This window comes from Eupeodes corollae, chromosome 1, assembly GCF_945859685.1.
Source record: "Eupeodes corollae chromosome 1, idEupCoro1.1, whole genome shotgun sequence".
In the NCBI taxonomy this organism is placed as follows: domain Eukaryota; kingdom Metazoa; phylum Arthropoda; class Insecta; order Diptera; family Syrphidae; genus Eupeodes; species Eupeodes corollae.
In genome coordinates, this window is record NC_079147.1 from 79,044,800 (window position 1) to 79,065,240 (window position 20,441).

At 37.6% G+C, this 20,441-nt stretch overlaps 2 protein-coding genes across 2 annotated transcripts in view; one reads left to right on the forward strand and one right to left on the reverse strand.

Moving 5' to 3' along the window:
• The window catches only part of LOC129953625 (uncharacterized), a 148,267-nt gene extending 140,554 nt beyond the window's left edge, over nt 1-7,713 (forward strand). Inside the window, exon 2 of the mRNA XM_056066865.1 lies at nt 6,499-7,713. Within this exon, the coding sequence (XP_055922840.1) occupies nt 6,499-7,409 (911 nt within the window). The 3' untranslated portion in view covers nt 7,410-7,713. The remainder of the gene's footprint in view (nt 1-6,498) is intronic.
• An 8,773-nt stretch (nt 7,714-16,486) lies between these two features.
• LOC129938496 (DNA-binding protein Ets97D) lies at nt 16,487-18,669 on the reverse strand. Its single transcript, XM_056046101.1, has 6 exons — nt 18,459-18,669; nt 18,209-18,335; nt 18,070-18,139; nt 17,868-18,000; nt 17,509-17,768; nt 16,487-17,447 (listed from the first exon to the last, which is right to left on the reverse strand). Exons 1-6 carry the CDS (start codon nt 18,529-18,531, stop codon nt 16,740-16,742), a joined length of 1,371 nt encoding a protein of 456 aa, XP_055902076.1. The 5' UTR covers nt 18,532-18,669; the 3' UTR covers nt 16,487-16,739.
• Between the last annotated feature and the right edge of the window lie 1,772 nt (nt 18,670-20,441).

The following is a 20,441-nucleotide window of genomic DNA, read 5'->3' on the forward strand; positions in this document are numbered from 1 at the left end:
GAAAAAGTGGATAGCTTTAAATACCTTGGAAGCATCGTTTCCATCGAAGACGGAACCAAACAAGACGTCATCTGCCGCATCGGCAAATCAAAAGCGGCGTTCGGTATGCTGCTAAAAATTTAGAGGAATAACTCTATCAGCTTAAGAACAAAGCTACGACTGTTTAGCAAAAATGTCGAATCTGTGCTTCTTTATTGGTGCAGCACTTGGAAGGTCACTTCTGTCATAACAAGAAAGCTGCAAAAATTCGTAAATAGATGTCTTCGTAACATCGTAAGGATTTTCTGGCCAAGCCGTATTTCAAATGAGGTCCTTCATAGAAGGACAGGTCAGGAACCTAAAGAATCTATAATACGAAGACGTAAGTGGCAATGTATTGGACATACGCTACGAAAAGGTACCGACTGTATTGCAGGCCAAGCAATGCAGTAGAATCAGATCACACAAGAAGAAAGAAGAGCTGGACGACCGAGAAGCACATGGCGCAGGACAGTCGAGAAGGAATCAGCGTCATTATGCAAGAGTTGGAGGGAGCTAGAACACATCTTCGGAAACCGTACACGATGGCGCGTAGGCGTAGTAGAAGCCCTATGCCCCTTAAGGGGTCCCCAACGGACTTAACAGATCTGAGGACCTAAGTAAGTAAAAAAAGATCTTTCTGGGAGGATAAAGCATTCCTGCAAGACAAGTCAGTCCACTTTTACACAGATGGATCAAAAGCAAATAAAGGGTTCGTAGAGATGTTTACTCGGAACGTTTGAAATTAAGTCTCTCATTCCGACTTCCTAATCGTTGTAGAGTGTTTCAAAAGAAAGGCTTGTCCTCGCTTTAAGAAAACGTGACATTTATGGTATCCGTATTTTCTCAGATAGTCTGCCCGCTATTAAATCTTTGGACTCTGTCTTTAACCCTGCAGTTGTCGCGCGGAATACTATTGTAATCCACTCATACAAAATGGAGTATTCCTGCAGGATTAAAAACTCTAAACAGTCCATAAATGTCGATCATCTCTAATGGAGACGGTCCAACAGTTTAATATTTAACTTTGCTGGCTGCTAGGTCATAGAGACATGCCAGAAAATTGTAAGGCAGATAAACTCGCAAGGAATGGTTCAGTGCAACAAATTCTACCACGATCAAGGTTCTTTTTATCTCTAGGCAGATCACATACAAGCTCTATAATCGGTACCATAACCGAGCTCTGTCCATGCCACGTGGCTAGGCGTATTTTCAAATGACTTTTGCAGAAGCTGTATGCATAAAGAAGAAGAGGCAACAGTTCTTCACCTCCTTAATAAATCTGAAGAATTACTTAGGAGAATTCTTCTATAACGATCTTAATTATATTAATATAATCAGCTTCTCATGTTTCGTAAGGGACTCAAATTTGTTTTAATTGAGCTTAGAAGAAAGTCTTAAGATTAATGTAGTATCACAATAACACGTAACAATCTTTCCTAAACATTTGTTTCTTTACTTTGTTTTCTCAAAAACGTCAAAGTCCTACAAATGACAAACTGTGGTCTTAATTGTGACAGTTCATTGAAAATATTTAAATGATTGGTTTATTTCTTCCAATAGCAACCTGGAAATCTTAAAATCAAAGGTTATTATATTTTATTAGAAAGTTTACCATATACAAAAAATATCATTGGGACTTTTCTCAAAAGGTGATAAAAACGATAGACTTTTATAGCGTAGATATAGGCAAGGTACTTTCAATCTATCCAACATTAACATGTTGATGTTATTGGATTCGTCTGATGTACTAAGTACCATCATTCTCCAGTGAATGGATTTTAACCACAGATCAAAGTTGAATGCACTTTAATGTAACCGCGAGTGCATTTAACAACTTCTACCATTGCATCAATGTGAAAATGTGAAGACATGGTTTTCGACTTGAACATTTTACAGAAGAAAATAAAAAACAACAACAAATTCTGTGCCATGAACATTGAGGTAGATCTTGACACTTGACTTTAGCTTTGCGGTATCTGGCCTGGCCCTTATTGCGTTGTTGCCGTTCGTTCAAAGAGCTCCTCCATGCATCGTTTTCCTTCATTTGCCTCCCTCTTCAATCTACTGGGAAGGTAAATTCTTGTACATAAGCTATGCCACCATACAATGTGTCTGCAGCACGTAAGATCATCAAAGAGAGTAAAACAACAACACAAACTTCCTATAACTACACCGCATGCACTCTCTCCACTTAATGTCACATCTAAAGTTGCACGCCTGTGTACCTAACATACCTAAGGATTGCAGTTCTGTCATTATCATCATCATCATTATCATGTTGTAGGTATGAGATGAGTATGAGTACAACGGGCTATGGAGGAGGCGATTGACCCCATAACGGTCCCTTTAGGTTGTGCTCTGCGCATGTGCTGCATTGTTGTTTTGTTTTATGTATGCATAACGTTTTTCAGCAAATGGAGTCTGTATAAATGCACGCTGTCATTTGTTTTGCTGTCAAATCGACTTACATCATCTCTGTGCCTCTTCGTCTTGGCGTCTTCATCTTCCAGTTCCATTGGACTGTGCGGACTGTGGACAGTGAACGGACAACGGTGGACGACTAAGATGGTCGACCAACGATACAAGACGGCCCGGGTTATTTCAAGAATCTCGGACTCGTACCACAAATTGAGCCTACGATGAACATAGCTTGAAAGTAGATATAGATGGTGTGGTAAGATTCTTTAGAAAGCATTCATTTAATTGCAATGTGGTTACTCTCTGACTGCATTGTTGTTCATCACATAAATAATGCTGACGCAGTTCAGGAGGTTACCCCAAGAAGCGATGCGCTGCAACGCAACGCAGGCATTGGCATCGATAGTTTGTCTTCAAACGGTAGTAGGTTTAAGCTTTTGTGTGCCTCTAAAGTGAAGTGCCTGGAGTGCTGTCATTAGAAAGTACAAAAGCGTTATGTTTGCTTCATAGAGTGAGAGAGAGAGAAATAACAAATACACGCAATGCCTATGCAACAATATGGCTACTGCTTTTACTTTATCCCATTTGACACAGTTTACTGTCACGCTGACAGGTCGTTCATCACTTTTACACTCCATTGGTGCATGCTAGAGTGTATAATCAACCGCAGCGGTAATTGTTTTCGTCAGCGTCGTCGTCGTTGGTCGAATGGCGGCGAGTGGCGACATAGCAACAGTGCATGCATAATTGACTTCACGAGAGTTGGTTGTCGAAGATAAAGTAGCGTTTCGAAAACAAATTTGTTGAGACAAGTGCTCATTCTACTGGTAAAATATTATAACATAGGTAATCGTGCTATAGTGGGGTTTGACATTTAATAGCTTCGGTTTTTGGGATCGAATTTCGGGATAATAATGGAAGTACCTAACACACGTTTGTATAAATTATGGAAGACAAACAAAGTAATTTACATAGATCTTAAGCCATACGTAAAAGATATGAGGCAAAACAGAAAGATCAACAGACCGCGTCCAAGCAAAGAAAGAACATCATTATTATTATTAAGGCGGAGTAGGTAAATGGGTCAATGTTGTTGACATTGCAATCAAGATGTGTGTGCACATGGCATTATTTTAATAGAACATTGAGTGTTTCTTTCTTATTTTTTTTTGTTTAAATGAAAAGCTGTAATAAGATTACGACTTGAAAAATAAATAGAAACAAGGTTAACCTATTGCATGCATGACATCACGTAAAAACAAAACTTCAAGACATAAGGTTATTCGTAGCAGGAACTGGTACTACTTAAACAATTAGTTCTGTCACTTCTTACTACAAAAACTATCGAATGTCTATGAAATCGACACTAATTCTCTTTTAAATAATCTTAAGTTCTTAAGAGATCTGTCAAATAGCTTGAACACGTGAACCGTAATTGCAATAGATAATTACGTTCTAGTTTTAGTTTTATGATTAATTTTTCATTTAGCGGTCTACAAACCATCTAAATTGACAGTTAGTATTCCAGGTGGAAAAGAAAGTGCTTCTGAATGTGACAAAAGCACTTGCGCAATCACACATGTGAAATAGAATTTTTTAGTTTAAACATTGTCAAATTGGTTCTCTTATTCTTTCTCACTTGATTGCACCTTCTTCTGTCATTATGTCAAAATAAAGGTTGGTTAAATTTTAAGGCCTTTTGTTGGTTTTGAATAAAACACAAATTATTAAGAAAATTATTGTAATTTCTTTTTGTTATGATAATATTTGTATGGTTCAATTATTCATAAAACAAAATATCGTCGAAACGACCGCTCCTTGACCTCGGCTTCCGATGGTCTAAATTTTTAATAACGCTGAGGCAGAATTGAGGGCCTATGCCAATAATAGACCGGATTATCTCATCCTATAGCTCTTGAGTTGCTGCTGGCTTATCGACGTACACCTTTTCTTTCAAATAACCCCAGAAAAAGAAGCCCAACAGTGTCAAAATACATGATCTTGGCGGACATTGAATTTTTCGAGCAAAAGAACTATTGCTTTGCTAGCATCGTCGTGTTGGAATCACATATCGTTCACATCAATATCCTTCAATTCCGGTCATAAAAAGTTCGTTATCATCTCACGAAAGTGAACACCATTCACAGTAACTGCCTGACCGGCCTCATTTTGGAAAAACTACTGCCCGATGATGACTCCAGCATATAAACCGCACCAAACAGTCTTTGTGGGTGCATTGGTTTTTCGCCAATCACTCCTGCTCATTTGCATTTTGATTCAAAGGCAAACTTTCATAATAGGTCTGGATAACATAAACGCGTTGCTCGATTGTATATCTTTCCAAGGTTGAAATTGCGTTAGTATCTGACATTGAGAAATGTCAAATGAACTGCAGGAAAAACGTCAACGTCGGCCCTTAAAATGTAACCATCTTTAATGGTAAACTCAATGTAGGAACTATCAAAACGAAACTTTCTGACAGCTATCAAATTAGTTGTCAATATAAAAAAAGTGATGCCAGTTAAAAATGAAGACCTTAAGTCTACCCAAACATGCGCCTATGATTATCATCATTTTTTTAGAAGCACGCAAAAGTATTAATTTGAATTTTTAAATCAAAAACATCGTCGACCATCACAAATAATTAAATCAGCGACTTGTCGTGATTTAGACATCATTTAACAACAATCATAGTCAGGTTTAAACATATAAATAAAAACTTTTTGAATAGCTTTATTAGCACTGCTAAATACCTTTTATAAAATTATAAATGTTTACAATTTAAGTCAATTAAAGCTCTCGCAATAATAATCTGCTTATGCCGCTGCAAGCGGTAGTTATTTGCTCAATCAACTCATTTAGCGAGATCAAAGCAAATAATACAATTATCTCTATTCTTGCTCTTTAACCTGTCATCCCTCTCTCTAGTTTATCCATCTTATTTTGAATTCTTTCTGTCCGCGATTTCACCTGATCTTCGTTTCACGTTACAACAACACATAAATAAACCTTTAAGCCCAAAGATAATTTCTGACAGAAAAAAAAAATAAATTATCATAATGACCGATAACATCGGCTTTACCAAACAACACGCAGGCAACAGACAGACGAATCACACGATGCAATCTGTCGGAAAACGTTGTTCTTTTTTGTATCGGATCGGTCTTCCTTATTGTTTGTAAAAAGAAAAAGATGCTTCATCTAGATACAAGATCGACGTGTTTTTATAAAAAGTATATCGACTGACGTTCACATAGCACATGAGCATGTTAAAATGAAAGCAAACAAAATTTCCCATGTCCCCTAGCGGCAAAATGTATGAAGATTCAATGAATCACAATTGGTCCCCTGGGGGAAAACAATTCAATTAAATGAAATTACCGTAGCTGAGGGCTAACGCTAAGGCAGTTATTTAATATTTTTTGTTTTGGTTTGTTTGTTGGGGTACCCAATCTGTCAACTGTCACAACTTTTGGCTTGGCGCATTACATTATACATATGTAAACAACCTACACTTGGACTGGCAATTTAAGAACGGAATACGGAATAAAATCGCAGCAATTGTTCCAGAAAAATTAAATTCTATCATGAACTTGCTGAATAATTTATAGCTTAGGAAACAATTCGACACGCACACTAAAAACTAAACTGTCACTTGTCAAATTGTTAACTTTTGTGTGTACTAACCATACACAGATATAAAAATATAAAGGCGAGTGAACACTAAACGAAATCATTGTTCAAAGCAACATATTTAAAATATGTTTCTGTTAAAACATAGAATTTTATATACATACAAGTGTGTGTACACCTTAATGTATGCGATACCCGAATTATTCCTGAAATCTTGAAAATTAGAATAGCTGATGTCTTTGACGTATGTATATTTTAAAGTAAAAATGACACTACCCTACATTTTTGAAAAAGTTATAGAACTTTCTTATAGGGTGGCACAGTTACGCCATCTCTTGGAAATTCCGCTCTTCTTTCTATTTAAACGTACAATAACTTATATTTTCCTCAAAGTTAATAATTTTTTATTTTTGTTTTTATTTTCAGGATGTCCGCCATCAGCGAGCAGGAATTGTTTGCGATGCAGCATCGAAGGATGTATAAAATGTCCCAATCCCAATCTCCTAGTAACTGACACTCGGAAGTGTGTCGAAGTTTGTCCCTCAGGATATGCAGGGCAATGGTCATCGCACCCCGATTTCATGGGGCGTGTTTGCATCCCAACTGGCATCTCGGGTCCACTTTTAGCAGCTCTAGCTGGCTTATTTGGAGGCTTCTTCGTTTGCCTATCACTACTAGCAGTTGCTATAGTTCTCATAAAGCGAAAACGTCGACGAAAAACTATCAAACAAAAACTTATCAACGAAAATACGATGGACCGGTCGGATTTCCTGCGACAGCTCAATGATATGCGTCCGAATGCTGAGTATTTTCTAGGCATGCTCAATGACACTCGACGGCAGATAAGAAAGTTATATCTGTCAGGTGATGCCGCTGCCGCGAATTCATATCGACCGATTGTGAGAGATCTCGCAAAAATTCTTATTCTTCTCAATCGTCCCATCGAACTCATCCCAGCACCACCACACGATTGGAATCGAATATACGCATGGTCCGAGCAAGCACTGGATCGTTATAAGCCCCAGGTGGGCCAGTTGATAGACTTCTTCCAGTCAACCGGACAGAGTGATGAGCATCTGCGAAATTCACCGTACAAACAAACCACTTTTAAGTCATCGAACAATCATTCGAATTCGCCACAAAAAATGCAGCTCTTTGGTTCGCTAATAAGTTTACATGAATTCGAAGAGCCACGGGCTTCAGATCCGTTTGGCAGCAGCTTTAACACATTAAAGGGCAACCTGATATCGGATCTCAATCAGAGCTCATTATGGCTAGAAGATGAGTTTTTTAAACTTGGTTTTCGACCGCAAGACGAAATTACGACTGAGCTGTAGTTTAAGTTAATTTTATTTTATTTTTTCTCAGTCAATTCAATAATAATAATTATTATTATATTAATTAATTTTATTGAACTATGTATTTTGTAAATAAATAATTAATTTTGCACATAATATAATACTATATATAAAAAGGCAGTTTTACTGTCGAACAAACTGTTGCATATACAATAATTATGTAAGCTTAGAGTAAAATTAATTTGTTTGTTTTAAATGAATATGAAATATGAAATATTTCTCATTTAATTTTCGAAAATAAATATATTTTTATTTTATGATAACTAAAATAAAGAGACAACTTGTTGAGTTTGAAAAATAACGAAAAAAAAAAAGTTTTTTGAATTCTTATTTAGTGTAAACTTTCAATTAGTTGCAAACTTTGGGGTCAGTAGATTAAAATCTGTATTTTTTTAAAAGAAGACGCTTATTTCAACACATCTAAATATTGATAGTTTGTAAAAAAACAAAAAAAAAACAAAGTAATTCAACCTAGATCTTGGAAAGGTTGATCTATTATTTTGAAACGTGAAAAACTCAAAACTCATTACAGCCATTTTGTGATTATTACTTTGGCAAAAGGTTACGCGAAAGTAAGATGCGAAAATGTATACTAAATCTCTTAGCATTTTGCAACATTAAAAGAAGTCAACGCAATGATGACAGAATAGTTTGGAAAGAACACTGTTCGACAAAATACCTTTTTTTTCTGTCACAAAACAAAAACAAATGAATGCGCTTTCAAATGATTAAGAGTCCTTAAATCGTTAACGTTTATAACTATGTTTTTAAAATATGCCTCTTTTAAAATACCATAAGGAAAACCAAAAACTCAAAATATCTCTTGATACCTCTTCATTAGTTTCTGAAAATTCTTATGAGCTATTTGTCTTTATTAGGCTTTATATAAAGTTTTGAGAAAACCACGAGTTTAATATTTTCATAGTTTTCATAAATACATTTAAGGTTTAATTTTGATTTCGAATCCAATCTTTAGATCAACTTACAAAAAAAAAAAAACAGTTTTCACAATATTTTTATATTTTCAAATATATTTCAAAAAATTGATTTAACAGAACTGTTTAGACAACAGATTCGTTAGAAGAACAAAACTTACTTTTAAACCGTTTTACATTTTTCTGCTGAAAACCGTTTTATCATATATTATATATGACGAATTCTTTTTCATTACATTTATTTTATTATATTTACTTGAAGATTTTGTTTTGTTTTGAAATTATGTGAAATATATGTATACTGTAGATGTTGTACAAAAATGCGGTAAATGTACATTGTACATTACATATATTTGTATTTATTTATTTAATTTAAAACTAAATTATACTGAAAGCTTTGTGCAAGTCAATGAATAAATACAATTTAACAGTACTATTCAGGTTTTCGAATAACTTTTTAAAGTTATTTTTATTTTCAAGCTATAAATGTTTTATGATTTGTTGTACACTTTTTTGAATTGGCTTTACCTTAATCAAATTTCAACTTGATCTTGTAGTTGTTTTTATGATCACTGTAACTTTTTCAATGCGCATATCAGTTTTTGAGTAATTTATAAATCAAACTAAAACTTTTGGGTTTTTAAGGATTTTGGTCGCTTTCAAGCACCTAATAATTTTGTAGTTTCCATATAAAGGGTGATTTTTTTGAGGTTAGGATTTTCATGCATTAGTATTTGACAGATCACGCGGGATTTTAGACATGGTGTCAAAGAGAAAGATGCTCAGTATGCTTTGACATTCCTTAATGAATAGACTTACTAACGAGCTTGCAAATCATTGAATTTTATTACCAAAATCAGTGTTCGCTTCGAAATGTGTTTCGCGCTTTACGTCCGATTTATGGTCTACATAATCGAAATCGACCAAGTGAGCAAACAATTAATGCGATTGTGACCAAGTTTCGCACTCAGTTTACTTTATTGGACATTAAACCAACCACACGAATGCGTACAGTGCGTACAGAAGAGAATATTGCGTCTGTTTCTGAGAGTGTTGCTGAAGACCGTGAAATGTCGATTCGTCGCCGTTCGCAGCAATTGGGTTTGTGTTATTCGACCACATGGAAGATTTTACGCAAAGATCTTGGTGTAAAACCGTATAAAATACAGCTCGTGCAAGAACTGAAGCCGAACGATCTGCCACAACGTCGAATTTTCAGCCCTAGAAAAGTTGGCAGAAAATCCGCTTTTTTATCGACAAATTTTGTTCAGCGATGAGGCTCATTTCTAATTGAATGGCTACGTAAATAAGCAAAATTGCCGCATTTGGAGTGAAGAGCAACCAGAAGCCGTTCAAGAACTGCCCATGCATCCCGAAAAATGCACTGTTTGGTGTGGTTTGTACGCTGGTGGAATCATTGGACCGAATTTTTTCAAAGATGCTGTTGGACGCAACGTTACGGTGAATGGCGATCGCTATCGTTCAATGCTAACAAACTTTTTGTTGCCAAAAATGGAAGAACTGAACCTTGGTTGACATGTGGTTTCAACAAGATGGCGCTACATGCCACACAGCTCGCGATTCTATGGCCATTTTGAGGGAAAACTTCGGAGAACAATTCATCTCAAGGAATGGATCGGTAAGTTGGCCACCAAGATCATGCGATTTGACGCCTTTAGACTATTTTTTGTGGGGCTACGTCAAGTCTAAAGTCTACACAAATAAGCCAGCATTTATTCCAGTTTTGGAAGACAACATTTCCGAAGAAATTCGGGCTATTCCGGCCGAAATGCTCGAAAAAGTTACCCAAAATTGGACTTTCCGAATGGACCACCTAAGACGCAGCCGCGGTCAACATTTAAATGAAATTATCTTCAAAAAGTAAATGTCATGGACCAATCTAACGTTTCAAATAAAGAATCGATGAGATTTTGCAAATTTTATGCGTTTTTTTTTTTAAAAGTTCTCAAGCTCTTAAAAAATCACCGTTTATTTGTTTTTGCCTAACCAGATACAGTATTTTTCCATTCAAATCGCAGGGGAACGAAAAATTACCTCCTAAGTTTTTCGCCTCAAAATTACCTTAGAAACATTCTGTGAGACACCCTGTGTGCATCCGAGAAAGACAAATTAAATTGCACATAAAATATTACAATTCAATACAATTTTATTATATCAGAAAAGTATTAAATAACCTACCTTCATAAAATATCGTGAATGACATTTTCATTTCTTAAAAAAATTATGACATTTTTCATCATCAAATATTATTGAGACAGTCTAACGGTTCTATACAAAAATATTGTTTTTAAATTAAAAGAAGCCAAATTAAGGAACAAATCTTAGAGACAATTTTTAAAAAATCTACTGCTCTTAAAAAATCATATTTGTAAGGGGACTACTTTAATTTTTAGTCGCAAAAAATGCAAAAGCGCCTTACGCGATTTGGCTCAAAACCTTAATTTCCAAATTTGAGGCCAGGACATACGGACGGACGGAATCGGGGACACATTTTTTTCGACTTCTCTACCATAGCAATGACATGTTTGATCAAAAGTCTGGAGTCCTAAATGCAAAAATTTTCAGATAGTCGCAAGTTAGGTTAGGTTAAAGTGGCTTTCCATAATGGAATAGGACACACTTAAGCCTAAAGGCCCAACTATAATAGGCATAAGCAAACATAAGCTTATGTCAAAAACCCAACGAAAATTCACTTAAGTTTGTGAAATTAAGTAGTACCCGTGGCATGATGGTTAGTGCGTTGAACTGTCATGCCAGAGGTCTTGGGTTCGATCCCTGCCTATGCCATCTAAAGTCTTTTCACGGGTACTGCCTCTTGCGAGGAATTGACAAATTGTCATGAAAAAGTGCTTTCTCGAATTAGCCGTTCGGAATCGGCATATAAACTGTAGGTCCCCTCCATTCCTGACAACATTACTCGTACACAGGAATGGTTGAGAGTTGTAAGTCACTAGGCCCTGGTTCTTCATGGACTGTTGCGCCACCCAATTTTTATTTATTTGTGAAATTAAGCGGATAGCCATAATGTAATTTTGCTCACGTATCTACATGTCAGATTTTACTTATGCGGCGAGCGACTGGGATCGCTCTTGCTTAAGTGTGCTTAAGTTAACGAAACTGAGAAAAATTGAACGAAACGGAGCTAGACTCCATTATGTTCACTCGTATTGAGATTCTTTGTATTCGCACGTTTACTTATGCCCGCATATGCTAGCTAATGCCTATTATAGTTGGGCCTTAAGCCAGTTTAATGGCTTTTGTGATTCCACATCACTTCCTCCTAAGCTTAATGAAACCAGTTTGAGTCCCTTACGAAACTTGAGAGGCTGATTATGCTTATATAATTTAGATCGTTATAGAAGAATTCTCCTAGGTAATTCTTGGGTTTTTGAGCTAGAAAAAGGCATGCAAAGAGAAGATGAAAAACTATTTAATCCTCTTCCTCGTCCATACAGCTTCTGCAAAAGCTATTTGAGAATACGCATAGCGTGTTTTCCAATAAAACAGAGATATCAAGCACCTTGATCGCTTTAAATCTAATATTGGCCAGATGTTTTTTGTGACCTGACCCGTGGTGATGTTGTTCCACCTGATGTTTGCCTTCTTTATAGCGTTCTGCATTAGCAATAGTTTACAAGTAGCGGATTGGTATGCCAGCATTTGCCAAACGAGGTAGAATGGGTTGTACTGTATCGTTCATCTGCCTTACAGTTACCTGTCTCTGTGGCTCGGCACCCAGTGAAGGTGAATATTAAACTGTTGTGCCATCTCCATTAGAGATGATCTACAGTTATAAACTGTTATAGAGTTTGTAGAGACAGGGTTCAGAGATTTGATAGCGGCCTGACTATCTGAGAAGATACGGATATCAGATGTGACGTTTTCCTTAAGCCAGGACAAGACTACTTTTATCGCCAAAAGATCCACTCTAAAACGATTGGAAAGTCAGAATGAGATACCTGATTTCTGTCGTTAAGTACACCCCCACCAAACCCTTCATTTGCTTTTGATCCATGTGCAGTTGGGAAATGGTGCAGCCTGTGTGCTTTGAAATGGATTCTAAATATTTAAGAATTACGGAGTGGCCAATAGCAGATCTTGCAACTATTTGTTTGCTAAGTATGTGAAGCGGTGTTAGGGTGAATAGGGTGTCCATTGCCGCAGATGGGGTCATGCGAAGCGATCCGCTTATACATACATAGGCAAGCTGAACGTTGGACTTTATAATCGCAATTAAAAATAAAATCAAATAATAAATAGTTGTTTTATGGTAATTACTTACGTATTTTAGATTTTATTGTTTTTGAATTAAGGAATTTTTAAGTTTATGAGAATGACAAAAGTAAATGTATGTAGGATAAAAATAGCTTAGAAATATATAATATATTTAACAAAAGGTAAGTGCTATAAAGAATTTTAGAAATGTTCAAAATCTAAACTAAACTCAATTGTTGGTGGTCGATTTATATTTCATGTTTTCCACATCCATTTAAATAAAAAGAGCTTTAAAAGTTAAAACAGATATACATAGTTCTGAAAAATCATTGTAACTCCAAGCCCAACGCTAGTACCCGTTGCGTGTTGGTTAGTGCGTTGGACTCGGACTTCACTCAAGGGAGCGGTGTCGCTCTCTTTATACGAAAAGGCATTAATTATAAAGTCGTATACAACAATGAATTGTGAAAGCTTAAGACGCTAGAAGTTTGCGTTGTGTGCATCTCTCTCACGCAAGGGAAGCGGATGTTTATGATTGCGGCTTATGCGGCTGGAGCTCCGCAGGTTACTTACTTTGCTTCAGAACTCGAGATTCTTTTTAGGGAACTTAAACTGTGCTTGGAAGAAAACAATTTCGTCTTGGCCGGTGATTTGAACGCAAAACATGAAGATTGGGGAAATCAATATAGTATTCCCAGAGTTAACCATCTTTTTAATTTGATGAATCTTCACAGCGTTGAATATGGCGTCGACCTACTAAAAAGCCATCGTATCCAAGAAGCGGCTCCTTTCTGGATCTTTTGCTGTACGACAACAGACTGACAGTTACAGACAAAGTGGATAATCACCCTCGAAACTGCTTACAGACAGTCGAGTACGACAGTGATCACTGCGGACTGGCTGCTGTAATGCAGATTCCGAACGAACGCGTGGAATTGGAAGAATACGTTGCAATGCACTCTTACAATTACAGTAAGATGCGCTGGCCTCGTTTCACCAACGCATTAGCGAGAGAAATTCGTTCGAGTGACATAGCTCCGACAAAAAACAGAAACCTGACAAATACAGAAATTGACCAACATTTACAACAGATGGACGAAACAATAAAACGAATGATGGAACGGACAATACCAAAGTACAAAAGACGGGACCAAATGGACGCTTACAGAAACGCGACTATTGACGCACTACGCAGGCACAAGAGTGGCTTACTGACAACACTCAAAAACTTGTACAGACGACTTACAGACCCACACGACTTGGAGGTTAGGACACTGAAGTCGTCAATAAAAAATGTCAATCTGTTGATTAAGGAGAACTACAGGTTATCAATTAACAAGTACTTGGACCGTAAGATCCAGTCAGTTAATTCCAGTGACCCTAGTATGTTCCCTAACATTAACAAGATATTCAGAAAAAAGAACGATAATGACCTTTCGTGTCTGAAACTCCAAGGAACTGAAGAGAACAGTTACAGCGCAAATAGATCCAGAAGAAGCCATCTTTGACGATGACGTTTATATAATTGAAGATCCGAAGAAAAAAGTGGAGGCGGTGGGAGCTGCTTTCCAGCAAGTGTACAAGGTAAATGTTAGCATTCGCCCCAACCACGACCTAGAAAACAGAGCCCTACTTAATCACTTTTACCTTCGAAATGATACGACACAATGGCGATCTTAGAACCGCCGTTTCATGCGGTTCAATGACGATTCCTTGGCAAATGCCTTAATCGCCGAGCAAACGGGACCAAGCCCCTTGTTAGTGACGAAGGTCGAGCTTCAGCTCATCTTCAATTCAATAAAAAATCAGCAGGTGTCGATGGTATCTCAAACGTTGTACTAAGACATTTACCGATGGAAGCAATTGACATTTACACCCACCTCTCCCGAAGAAGGGAAAGGACAACTCCAACCCGTCAAATCTTCGGTCGATAAGTCTTCTACCGAGCATCAGCAAAGTTTTCGAAAAAATCATCAATAGGGCTCCGACTAAGTGGGCTGCGGACAACAAAATAATCCTGGATAAACAGTTCGGGTTCAAGGCGGGTCATGACACAATTCATGGTGCGTCTAAACTCGTTTCTGATATCCAATGGGATAAATCAAAACAATGCACATGTGCTGTTCTGGTTGACTTGGAAAAGGCCTTTGACACCGTATGGTTAGAAAGTCTTTACCTAAAACTGAGCAGGCTTGGCATAAGCAAGCCATTGTTGTATATACTTTATGATATGCTTAACGGTAGAAAGTTTGTTGTCAAAAGTGGCAATGTAACTTCTACCACAACATTCTCAATTAAAAATGGTCTTCAACAGGGAGTGGTGAGTGCACCGATTCTCTTCAGCATTTACACCAGCGATCTGATAGGTAGTCTTACAAAGGCAATTGCGTACGCCGACGATCTAATTGCGTACAGAACGGCCCGAAAGGTTGAGGTTATTAGAATTCTCTTGCAGCGTGATTTCGACAAGATTCAGCGATATTGCGACGACTGGAAACTGAAAATAAATGTCCAGAAGTCAGAGACAATTCTGTTCCGGACCCCGTTGGCTAGGGCCACGAGGGATACGTGTAAGAACTGGCGCAAGATGGTAATCGTTGATCTTCACGGGCAGCCATTAGCGAGCAAAAGTGTAGTGAAGTACCTCGGTATCTGGTTAGATCAGTATTTATATTTCGACAGACATATAAATGCTGCTCTGACCAGGGCCAGAGGAGCCTTCGCTCTGACGAAACGGCTGTTTTTTAGCAGTCGGCTTGACCCCAGAGTGAAAGTAATTTGTTACATGGCCCTCATACGGCCAATGATCGTGTATGGTTGTCCTGTGTGGTTCAACGTTGCCCCTTCCCAGATGGAGAAGTTTCGGGTGTTCGAGCGGCAGTGTTTACGACGCTGTACCGGCTTATATCGAACAGCCGAATCTTCTTATGTGCATTATTATTCCAACGAGGTCCTGTACAACGGGGCTCGAATCAACAGAATTGACAATTTCGTGATAAAACTCGTTCGAGGTCACATTGCAAGAGCTATGTCTTCGACCAACAATTTAATTTTCGGGGCGTTCTATCCGAACGATGAGTATTTTGAGAGTGCACGCTTGAGCGGCTTCATTCCCCCAGAGGCATTCCTCTTTTTAGATAGATGCGGTCTGATACAGGATAGATTGGCAGTTCCGTTAATCTACCACGTCAGACGAAGAACCGTGGATAGGCGACTCCTGTACAATCGGGACGTCATGGCACAAGGCGGACCTGAGCTCCTTCAGTTCAGTAGGGCTGTGTCCGAACGGGACCGAATTGATTGTGTGAAGCAGGAGAACCAGTTTTGGTGGCTTCAATCGGCACTTGATAGTGGGTAGTCGGGATGGGGTCTTAAGCCTTGGCCGGCTTACGTACCTGTTTTATAGTTTTAGGATATAGTTTTAAGAAGAATAGTCATGGTGGCACAAAAAAATACAATAAAAAAAATTATAAAAAAACATGAAATACTTTCTCAAATTAGCCGGACTCGGCAAATAAACAGTAGGTCCCTCCTCCATTTGTGAAAACTCTGTTTGCACACAGGAATGGTTGAGAGTTATAAGTCACTCGGCCCTAGTTCTAAATTGACATTTGCGCCGCCTAATTTATTTATTTTTAATAAAGTTCAGCTTTCAGTTGAATGAAAAACATGATCAACTGTCATTTTGACATAAGCAGACTTGGCTTGATCGAAAAGGAGTTTTTTTACTATCTTTCCAGTCAACTTTGAAATATAGTTAACTTAATTGCAAGGCCGTTTGTTGGAAGCTAGCAAATCAGATACTATAAAACGTGCCTTGCTTTCAAGTCCCTATGACGTCTGAACCTGCCCAATGGCAATGATGTCTACACAAAAACTAAAATGTCATCTCGTATAAAAGATTTTTATTTTATATTTTAGTTTTATTTAATGTGAAATTTGTTAACCTTATTCTAGTCAAGCATAATAACATGATTCTTCTGTCTTAAGGCAAAATAATTGGGCCATTCTTGTATTTTTTGTGTGTGTTCCTCTACACACATAAACATGTATATAAAGTGAAATTCAACATAATCTTTGTTTTTGGGATGATTCTAAATCATTCTTTAAAAAAAAATGTCATCGCTGCGCATTCTCCTCAATCGTCATCGTAATCATCGTCCTCCGATTGCGCTTCGTCGGCGGTTTTGTCACTATTTGCTGTCAAATACTCGTCAACGTACTTCTTCTCGTTGACCAACTTCGACAGTTCTGCAGCATCGTAGCCAATCAACATCTTCAGGTCGCAATCGAATTTATAGGCAAAGCGTTTTCCGGAAACCTTTGAAATCATATCTCCATCGTAGTAGTACCTGAGGGCTCGAGACAGCTTCTCGTAATTCATCGCCGGCTTATTCTTCTTCACCCCCCACAATCGGGCCACTCGCTCCGGATCCAAGAGTTTGAACTCACCCTCCGTGCCGACCCATTGAATGATCCCTGTGTGCTCACAGTCGGTTAGGATTTCCAACAGAAACTGCCAAAGCTGCATTTGTCCGTTGTTACCTGTGGTCCCGCTCTGGCTGTTGACCACACATATACTGCGGTTATTGTAGGTCGGGGTCTTCCGCATAATCTTCTGCTCTCTGTGTGCCGGCGAACTGTTGCTATCCGAGAGTTGTTCTTCTCGTTCGGCTTTGGGGACAACCGACACCACCACCGACACGAATTTGCACTCCTTAAGGAGCTGCAGATGAGTCCAGAAGACATTTCCCTGGTCATTGGGTACCTTCTTGCGGAATTCTTCATGTGTCAGGGAGCACAGTTGCTCTCCTGTTATGTTCCAATCAACTCGGCTGATGTCAGTCTTCGCGAAGAATCATAACATCGTTAGAACAGGTTTTTAAAAATCAAAAGATTTAACTTACCAAATTGAACTGACGCACTGCCCACTGGAGCCAATGTTTGACATGAGGAACTGTCCAGTCATTGGGATCGTCAGGAATCTTTAATCGAGCTTGTTCCTTTCTGAACTTTGTGTCCAGCGCCCAGTTGAGACATGGTTTTTGCTTTTGGTCACTTGTCGAGTCTTGCTCTTCGGCTGCTTCATCGTCGGCCGAGTCACTGTCCTCGTTTATGTCTGTTTTCATGTTCTTCGATGACACATTATTCTGGTTTCCAAGAGTTTCTATGGGAAAAAGGAGAAGATTCATTCAACAATATGACTTGTTGCACTTCCGGTAGAGAAAAACAAAACCCAGCCAAACAGGTTTTGGTTATTTCTTACCCAAAGCTGCATCGGTGGGCTTGAGGACATCGACGATGTTGATTCGTTGATTGATTGTCTGGATTTGGACGTTGATCTGCACCAGGCCTTCACCCTTGACACACTGGTCCACAAGGTTTTTGTGGGGTTCCAGCTGATTCGGAATAAAAAGAGAATGAGATTTTTAGAGAACTAACTTGTGTCTTTATTCACTTTCACTTACAATTTGGGCATCCTGCAACCAGAAGGTGTACTTCTTCAATTCCACACCAATTTTCTGTTCCAAGAGTGTTCTAGGAAAATTGAATTTGGATATTATGCAATTTTAGTCTCAAATACAAAAAGGCTTTGGTAAAACTTACTTCAAGGAGCTTAGAGGCTCCCGAATGTCCATATGTAGGATGATAATGTCATCGGGTTCGTTTTCTTCATCGTGATCACCCATAAAGAGATTGTCCTGTTGAAATATTTCACCGGAAATAATTCCATCTATGGTAAATGGTAGCAGGAAAAGGGATATAGCGTATAGAGTCGATAAAACACTCACAAAACATTAAAAAAAGAGGGAAACAAGAAAGGTAGGTGAAGTATAAACAAATATGGAAGCGTTACCCAGGTCAGATCCGTTTTCGAAACGCGATAACATGTCTTCTGATAGGTGTTCGTTTAAGTCTTGTGAATCCATAATAACTCAAGTTGATTATGGTTTCGTTTCAATTTTGAATTAAATGAGAGATAAGTTTTAATTTTTATAACATTTTGTTTTCGGAAAATGGTAAATAGTAGTTTTTTTTTGTGGAACAAGCACGAGTAGAAAGAAAATGTCAGATTTTCGGAGAAATGCTATTGGTATAAAATGAAAGAGTTCAGACAGTAATTTTTGTATACATTATACAGCGGATGCTCTTTTTGCGTTCAAAATAAATGGGTTCAGTTCAACATGATTTTAATTTTATTATGTGCTTATTTTGCTGAAAATTTTAACATATGTTCGAGAAATGAATTTGGGAGAGAAATGCATTACAATCCTTTTTAGCAAATGTTTACATTTCGTTTGCATATATAACCCTGCTCTTCAAATGCCACTCTATGCATTCACAGTGAAATGTCTTATCTGGTAGCGTTGCAAACATTATAAAAGTTAAACTAATTTTTGCACAGCAACTCCACAATATACAGAATAAAACTTAACTATAGTTTCGAAGTCATTATTAAGTATTTACTTCGTATCTGAATTATACGAGTATTAGCGCCTCATTTTTACTATAATGTTTTTATAAGATTGGAGAAGCGTGTTCATGATTTGCGAAAATATGATACCAATAAATTTGAAACTTAACAGCTTTCGAATATATGGGTGTGAAGACATTTTCGCCTATTTCTTAAATTGATGAAACTCAGACAGTTACTCCTTTCTATAGTCTCCGAATAATTTTATTTGAACAGGTTAAAAATAAGAGTCATCTAATTGACAGTGACATAATTTGAATATTTTGAGGTTAAATGTAATTTTGACGTTTTTATCAGCTTTTACCGCTTTTACTTCATGGTCAAAAATATTGGGGGAAATTGCATGTAATGAAACTTCAAAGAGGCACCACTAAGGGTCTGTTTCACTGTGTAAAGGTGAGCTCACACTTAAGCTACTTGGAAGATAACTAGCAGGTAAAATTCACTATAGCGCTTGACAATTGCTGGCTAGGTCTAACTAGAATGTGGCAAGTATTTTGTTGGGTGGATTAAGTATCCAATAAGGAAGATAAGTGACACTTAATTAAATAATAGCTACGATATTCGTAATTTTCCTTTTCAATTAAAATAATGGAGTTTTCACAAAATCGTGTATTCCGAATTAGAACGAACTTTTTTAGATCTTTTGACGAAGTTGTTTCGAGCGCGTTTTCGTTTAAAGAAAAACGTAGTGAGCTTTGTACTATCTTTAATACAATATGGAATTTCAAACAAAAAGGTAAGTTAATAATCATTGGAAATTTAAGAAAGTAAAGCACATTTATTTTTATATTAATGATGCTAAAAGTCAGATGAACCGTCTGTTTTAAACTTTAAGTTACTATGCAACTTTTTGATATCTGGCGGGTAACTTCTTAGGATTGAGTAAAAGCATCACCAAGTCTTGTTGTCAAAATTGTTTCACAAGGACCTACAAAGTTAAAACTGATGTTCATAAAATTTTCTGATCTCTTTAAAGCAGCTGGAGATAATTTGGTTACGATCATGCACCAACTTATCTGTAAGATATGGTCGGAAGATTCTGAAAAAATGCAGACCCTGCACCAACTATAGAGGAATCAGTCTACTTAAAATTCGCTTACAAAATCTTCTTTGCCGTAATATGTGAACGACTAAGGCCCATCGTCAACAACCTGGTAGGTCCTTATCATTGTGGTTTTAGACCAAGAAAGTCCACAGTCGATCAAATATTCACATTACGGCAGATCCTGGAAGAAACCCAAGAACACCAAATCGACACCCACCATCTTTTCATCGATTTCAACGCCGCATATGACAGCATCTACAGGGACGAGCTGTATAGGGCCATGTCAAGTTTTGGCATCCCTGCCAAACTCGTCAGTT

Excerpts from the sequence above, each read along its gene's own strand:
- LOC129938496 (XM_056046101.1), bottom strand. The coding sequence starts at position 18,531 with ATGGATTCACAAGACTTAAACGAACACCTATCAGAAGACATGTTATCG. Across the intron at positions 18,336-18,458 it reads CGAAAACGGATCTGACCTGG|ATGGAATTATTTCCGGTGAA; the intron begins GTAACGCTTCCA and ends CATTTACCATAG. Across the intron at positions 17,448-17,508 it reads CAGTGCGTCAGTTCAATTTG|ACTGACATCAGCCGAGTTGA; the intron begins GTAAGTTAAATC and ends TTCTTCGCGAAG.